We start from the raw sequence: 8,419 nt of genomic DNA on the forward strand, positions 1-8,419 counted from the left end.
TTATTATCTTAAGGCTCATCTTGATTTTGGGTGATCACCACCTCAACTGTGAGTTGTGCTAAGATATTAAGATATATGATTTTTCTTATGGACTAGACTAAATATTTTAGTAATGGGAGCAACTACCCCAATGATGGGGTTCTTTACCTGGTAACATTGATGTCAAGGATCTTGGTTATACACTTAACTAAAAATATGAAAGTGACCTACTCAACATAAAGACTTTCAATGATAAAGAGCTAAACTAAAAGAGTTTTGGGTCAAAATGGCCCATTTTTGAAAAAAATTGTAACATTTAACCACTTTTTTAAACTTATGTTCAAATTGGCCTCTTTGATGCCACGTAGGTGCCACGTCATTAAAAAATATTTTTTTTCATCATTATAGTGAAAGCCGCAGTTGGGAAACGCGGCTTCATTTTTTAACTAAAGCCGCGGTTGGCAATTGCGGCTTTAGTTAATTTTTATTTAAATTTAAAATTTAATTAAAAAATTATTAAATTACAATTTATGAATGAAATTTAAAAATATACTTAAATAATAAATTATTTATATTTAAATTTAAAATTCTAATATTACTTCAACAAACATAAATTGATAAATAGAAGATATTATAAATGAATATTTTATTTATTAATAAATTAATAATCTTAAAATAATAAACTTATATAACATATAAATAATATATAAAATTGTATAATTTATTAATTTAAGATATTTAATTTTTTAATTTTTAAAATATTAATTTATTTGTATTATGATAAATTTATCTTTATCGAAATAATAGTATAGCAGTTGATAACTGAGATTTCAATTATAATATTTTTTTTTACTTTCAAATTTAATTAAAAACTATTAAATTACAATTTATGATTGAAATTTAAAAAATATACTTAAATAATAAATTATTTATATTTAAACTTAAAAATCTAGTATTACTTCAACAAACATAAATTAATAAATAGAAGACATTATAAATGAACGTTTTATTTATTAATAATCTTAAAATAATAAACTTATATAACATATAAATAATATATAAAATTGTATAATTTATTAATTTAAGATATTTAATTTGTTGTTTTTTAAGATATTAATTTATTTATATTATGATAAATTTATTTTTATTGAAATAATAGTATACTTTTAAGTCGTAGTTGGTAACTGAGATTTTAAATATAATTTTTTTTTACTTTCAAATTTAATTAAAAACTATTAAATTACAATTTATTATTGAAATTAAAAATATATACTTAAATAATAAATTATTTATATTTAAACTTAAGAATCTAGTATTACTTCAACAAACATAAATTAATAAATAGAAGATATTATAAATGAATGTTTTATTTGTTAATAAATTAATAATCTTAAAATAATAAATTTATATAACATATAAATAATATATAAAATTTTATAATTTATTAATTTAAGATATTTAATTTGTTAATTTTTAAGATATTAATTTATTTGTATTATGATAAATTTATCTTTATCGAAATAATAGTATAGTAGTTGATAACTGAGATTTCAATTATAATATTTTTTTTTACTTTCAAATTTAATTAAAAACTATTAAATTATAATTTATGATTGAAATTTAAAAAATATACTTAAATAAAAAATTATTTATATTTAAACTTAAAATCTAGTATTATTTCAACAAACATAAATTGATAAATAGAAAATATTATAAATGAATATTTGATTTATTAATAAATTAATAATCTTAAAATAATAAACTTATATAACATATAAATAATATATAAAATTGTATAATTTATTAATTTAAGATATTTAATTTGTTAATTTTTAAGATATTAATTTATTTATATTATGATAAATTTATCTTTATCGAAATAATAGTATAGTAGTTGATAACTGAGATTTCAATTATAATATTTTTTTTACTTTCAAATTTAATTAAAAACTATTAAATTACAATTTATGATTGAAATTTAAAAAATATACTTAAATAATAAATTATTTATATTTAAACTTAAAAATCTAGTATTACTTCAACAAACATAAATTAATAAATAGAAGATATTATAAATGAATGTTTTATTTATTAATAAATTAATAATTTTAAAATAATAAATTTATATAACATATAAATAATATATAAAATTGTATAATTTATTAATTTAAGATATTTAATTTGTTAATTTTTAAGATATTAATTTATTTGTATTATGACAAATTTATCTTTAACGAAATAATAACATACTCTTAAGCCGTAGTTGTCATATATAGATTTTTTTTTTACAAAATTAGTTAATGAAATTAATTACAAAAAGTCTACTACAAAATGTAATTTTTAATAGTTTAATTAAAGTCACAAAAAATATCCACTAAACATTAATATAGTGGAAATAAAAAACATATATAATCTCACATGCCTCCACAAGGAGAGAATCTATGTGTAACTGGTACTCTCTTCCTTTTTGGACGCTCCTCTCTAACTGTAGGAGGTACTGCATGTGACACATGAAGAACATCTGTCTGTGATGGGGCTAGAGCTGGAAATAGAGGTGGTGGTGGAGGTAGCAATCTAGGGCGCCTACCCCTCGGAATGGCTGGTGGTAGATCTAGCTGAGTAGATGTGTCAATCTGCACTAATGGTGGGTTTGAAGAGGTAGGAGGTTGTAATGGAGGTAGGTCTAAAGAGGTAGGGGGTTGTACTGATGGTGGGTCTGAAGAGGTAAGGGGTTGGGCTAATGGTGGGTCTGAAGAAGTAGGGTGCTGCACTGATGGTACGTCTGAAGAGATGGCTGACTGTACTAATCGTGAGGATTAAAAGGTAGGGGGCTGTAATGATGCTGATACTGACAATGTGATGGGCTGACAACTACTATATCTACTTCTCCATCGAGATGTCGACCGGCCTCGAACAAGTGGTGGTCGAGCAACTGTCGACTGAGTTGGTGACCTATTTCCTCCATGCTCTACATGTGGGAGACGATAATCATCCAGAATAATGCACATAACATCAGTGGCCATACGAATAATATCAACAATACCAATGCGGCAAGCATCAGTATCAGAATCCTCCAATGCATGACCTCCTCGAGATATGATAGATGTCATAGTCTTAATCTGTCACATAAAATGATATATAATTATTTGTTGGAATAAATATTATACAGAATATGTACATAATATTAAAGTGATACAAACCAATAAATGGGCAGATAAAGCAGTAGCCTGGTACCGCATAGGTCCAAAATCATTCATAGGTGTAATAAAACGATGTGTAATACGACGATACCATGTCATGTACGGAGCATGGTAGTCCATATGAGGCCCTATAGGCTCCGTAGTGACAATATGGTCCCCTCTAACCTCCCATAATGCCACGTAGTGCTCATGATACAACTTCCAATCAAACTGAGGTCGACCACGTCGATCTATGGAGTGAAGGTCAGAATCTATAGGGGGTGTCGAAGGAATACCTTGTATGAGTCCAAACTGTCGCAACACACGCTTAGGACGATGCCACTCAACAATATAAAAAAAAATAAGTGGTGACATCGTCCGCCAAATATCCTGATCAGCTAAACAAATGTCTGGAAGCAACGCTAGTATATCATCTGTGTAAGGCTGCCATAATACCTGATATATTCATAGATGAGTATGTATTTAATAAAATATAAATTATATTATTAATATTAAGATGTTCATGTTAAAGAATACTAATATTTAGCCCAAACCTGATCAAATTGCTGTCTATCAAACTCATCTCTGTATGTGACCAACACATGATGAGGAGTGTCTGTATGAGATAAGGGAACTCTCCACCTACTCCCTAGTGCATCTGGTGGGAATATCTCATCTACAGGCACTAGTGCATGGGGAAGTGATCTACTAGGACAATCCACATGTAATCGCTCCCATGACCATAGCTAAAAATGAAATAAAATTATGTTTAAATGTACATAATTATGACAAAATTACATAATTAATAAGACTAGTAGTTATACCTGCAACAAATGTAATGGTCCTGCAATAGATTCTGCACTATCTAAGCTAGCTCGACATAACTCCCGATAAAGATGTGCTAGTGTCGCACTCCCCCAACTATACTGTGCAGTCTCACTAAAATCTCTTAACATGGGTAGAATTGCTAATTGGATGTAAACCCCCTTCTTATTTGTAAATAATGAACCACTAACTAATAATAAAAGATAAGCTCTAGCATGACGCTGTAATGTAACCTCATCTACAACCCCTGGTGGTAAGTGGGAGAAATGGGTAGTAATAAAACGAACTGTAAGGGATGCTCCACGAATATCAGTCTCTGTCGATTAAACACCCAATAACTCCTCACAAAGTGCATGCCAATCAATATCTGTAGAACCAGTGACAGGATGGGCATGTACACGTAATCCAAATAAGATGGCTACGTCCTGCAATGTGATGGTCATCTCACTAACTGGCATGTGGAATGTGTGCGTCTCTGGGTGCCATCTCTCTACCAGTGCAGTAATCAAAGGCCAATCAACCTTAACATGGCCCACTCGATGAAAGACATAAAATCCTGACTGTATAATGTATGGCCGAACACGATCATCCAAAACCCACTCTCGAAGCATCCTTTGTCGGCAAGTCAAAACACTACCCATATCTGGATCAACACAAATGGTGGATGATCGATGTCGATGCTGAAGAGTAAGCACAAATGTATCCTCAAGGTCAAGACGAGCACGAAACAACGGAGTATCCATGTTTGCATGTACATCAATACATGATATAAACAAAATATGAATGAATTGACAAGAAACAATAATATCTAACAACATGAATTTCATTATTAAAATTGTACAAATGTGAACAGCATTTCTCCTAAACAGTAGAGATTCAAAGTTTTTCAATGTAACATGATATAAGTAAAATATGAATGAATTGACAAAAAAACAACAATTTCTAACAACATGAATTTCATTATTAAAATTGTAAAAATTTGAACAGCATTCCCCTAAACAGTAGAGATTCAAAATTTTTCAATGTAACCTGATATAAGTAAAATATGAATGAATTGAAAAAAAACAACAATTTCTAACAACATTAATTTCATTATTAAAATTTTAAAAATTTGAACAGCATCTCCCTTAAATAATAGAGATTAATATTTTTTTTCATGTAACCTGATATAAGCAAAATAAGAATGAATTGACAAAAAATAATAATTTCAAACAAACAAACGTCAATAAGATGTTCAATAAGATAGTTTCTACATATATATTAAAACGATTAAGGTCAATACTAGTAAATTTAAAAAAAAAAACAGTACAATAAGATGTTCATGAAGTACATCAACTCCTCCTATTATTGGTTTCTCTATTAGGACAAGAACGTCGATTGTGACCCGATTGCTTGCAAAGTCCACATGTTTGTGGAGTCCTAGTTTCCCTTGCATCCATCTCATTATGCAAACGACTTGATTTTGGTCGACCAAAAGTTAGCCGTTTCATTGAGTCTGAAGGCACAATTATCGGTCCATTATATTGAGGCCACTCCAACTCATCAAATATGGGATAAAACAAGGGAGCCCATGTTGATAGGTAAGCACGTGTGGTGTAATAACCTTGTACAAATTGTTGAAAATCAATTGCTCGACAATGATAAGCAGCAAGAATGTGCGAACATGGGAATCCTAACAAAAGTGTTTTGTTACATGTGCAAGACCCCGTTTGAAGGGTAACATGATATGTGCGAGGTTTCCTATTACTGCTTCCAACAGAGTGTCTAGTTTTAACATGAAAACGTCCCGCCACATGATCATACAAAAGAACCTCATGTGCACCCGTCTTAACAACTTTAGCCTTTATCTTGGCGTCAATATGTGGAGTGAATTCTTCACCTGAAGCGAGTCGACTGGCACCATGCTCCCGCCTGACTATGATAACTGTTAACCCGATAGAAAGTTAACTGGACTAAAGCTGTTATTGGTAAGTTACGAGCACCCTTAAGGACACCATTAAAAATTTCAGACATGTTAGTTGTCATAATCCTATATCTCCGGCCACTATCATATGAGAGTGCCCATTTTTCAAGATGAATTTGCTCCAACCAATTTCTAGCCTCGGCATTTATCCGGCCAATTGTATCCATGTGAGAAATAAATTTTTTAACTTTACTCTCCATAGCAGCCCTACACATGAGATCCTTTAAAGTCTTATCTTTGAACTTTGTGTTGAAATTACTCGCTAAATGACGAATGCAAAATCTATGACAAGCATCTGGCTGAGTCCATCCCGAATATGTTTCATTGACAACAACTATAATGCTAGGATGACGATCAGAAATCAGACACAACCCTTTCCTTTGTGTTACTCCAACTCTGATACATGCCAAAAACCAACTCCAACTATCTGTATTCTCTCCTTCTGTAATGGCAAATGCAAGTGGAAACAATTGGTTATTACCATCACATCCCATAGCAATAAGCAAAGTCCCTTTATATTTTCCATACAAATGTGTCCCATCAATACTGAGAATTGGTCGACAGTGTGCAAACCCTTTAATAGATGGAGCGAATGCCCAAAAAACACGCTGAAAAATTTCTTCATTCGGATTGTTTCCAGGAACCATTTTGGAATACATAATGCATCCAGGATTTGAATGCTCCAAGGCAAGGAAGAAACGAGGCAACTCTGCATAAGACTTGTACCAATCACCAAATAATCGAGTCATTGCTTTCCTTTTTGCCTTCATTGCTTTTTGATAAGAAATTTGGTAACCAAATTGTTCCGCAACAACAGCTTGAATTGCAGCAACTGTAATGGTCATTTCTACCTTCACCAATGTTTCAATATACTTAGATACAAAGCTAGAATCCAACTGTGAATGATCTTGATTAATACATGGATTGACACATGTATGAGGACCTTTGTACTTTGTGATTCTAAACATACCCGTATCTTTCACTGTCATTGCCCTTAGTCGCCATTGACACTCTAGTGTTTTTTTACATTGAAGAACTAACACACTTGCATTTGATCTATAAACAGTAAACTCTTGGTGCGCCTTTATGGAAAACATCTTCACAGCATGTTGCAAATCTGATTTGGAGGAAAATATTTGGCCAATTGATAATTCTCCATCAACATTTCCTAAAGTTGGCTTTTTCCATGGAGTCCAATAACTTACAACACAATTAATTGCCTCGTCCATATTTAAAAATTGTGGTGTAGGTGGCATATGGTATGAAACGGGTACAAATGTTTCCTCTAGGTTGTCATTAGAGATATTAAATTGGGTACCATGTGGGGAGACAACTAGTGATGTGTTTTCAACTTCAGACTCAACCTCAGGATTATTAGACCTATCACCAACTTCAAGGTTCACAAATCTTGTGCTTTCACATTCCACAACTTGTTGGACCATCACCAAATCAATATTTTATGTTTGACAACAATTTTCATCATCATTAGGTAAATGAATCTCATCTGTGTCGATTCCATCATCTTTATCATCTTCCTTATCTCTCTCATTTTCGTCATCAACATCAGTATCACCTGTTGATAATCGTGTCAAATGACCCATTTCATTACTCAAATGATAATGGTTGGGAGTTTGCTCTATGAATAATTGAACTGAAGACATTCCATACTTCGATGGCACCAGTAGCATACCTGCAACTGTCCGATCATTTCTCACCACTAATGGTTGAAATTTATTCATTTCAGTTGGATGACGACATTTCAAGACTAACTGATAGTCTCTATCAACACCAATGATATCATATATCATCTTCAACAACTCCACAAAGGTCGTATGAATGGGCACATCTATAGGCTCAATCTCTACATTATTTCCAATATATCTCAAATCCGTTTCTGTTCTCAAAATTGTTCCATTCCAACAACATAGCACTTCTACTATGGAATCAGTCATAATTGCCTTCACATAAATAATAACAAAAGATTATTACATAAAAAACATAATATTTATTCAAGTAAAAAATAATACTTTATGGTCAATGATTCATAAAATACAATAATAAACCTAATAAATATTGGAATGTAACAAAGCTTCATGTCTAAATACCAAGTTCAACTCAAATGAAAGCAATGTATAAGCAAATAAGTGTATAAGTAAAGAGTAGGATGATATTATGAATTAATATTATTTTTGTGGTCCAATAAAATGTTTTACATGTGTTTGGGTTACAAACACGTTTAGTTTATTTTTCTAATTTCATAATTAGGATGAGATTAACTTTTAATATTTTTTTGATAAAATGAAATTAATATTTTTATATTAAAAATTAAATTTTAAAATAAATATGTGCTAATTATGTTAATTCTTTTACAACTCAAAATTATCTGTTAAATATATTTTTAAAAATAAATATATGTTAAATATGTTATTTTAAATAAAAATGAGATTTTCTAAAGAAACTTGTAAAAAAAATA

At 30.3% G+C, this 8,419-nt stretch overlaps 1 protein-coding gene across 1 annotated transcript; it reads right to left on the reverse strand.

Annotated features, from left to right (window-relative positions):
- Positions 1-5,858: 5,858 nt before the first annotated feature.
- On the reverse strand, positions 5,859-6,935 carry LOC117930229. The gene has a single exon (XM_034850767.1). The coding sequence runs from the start codon at positions 6,933-6,935 to the stop codon at positions 5,859-5,861; it is 1,077 nt and encodes a 358-aa protein (XP_034706658.1).
- Positions 6,936-8,419: the final 1,484 nt, after the last annotated feature.

The sequence above is a fragment of the Vitis riparia genome, chromosome 2 (assembly GCF_004353265.1).
Source record: "Vitis riparia cultivar Riparia Gloire de Montpellier isolate 1030 chromosome 2, EGFV_Vit.rip_1.0, whole genome shotgun sequence".
In the NCBI taxonomy this organism is placed as follows: domain Eukaryota; kingdom Viridiplantae; phylum Streptophyta; class Magnoliopsida; order Vitales; family Vitaceae; genus Vitis; species Vitis riparia.

Bases quoted from the DNA above. Each gene is read 5' to 3' on its own strand.
- LOC117930229 (XM_034850767.1), bottom strand. From the start codon at position 6,935: ATGACAGTGAAAGATACGGGTATGTTTAGAATCACAAAGTACAAAGGT.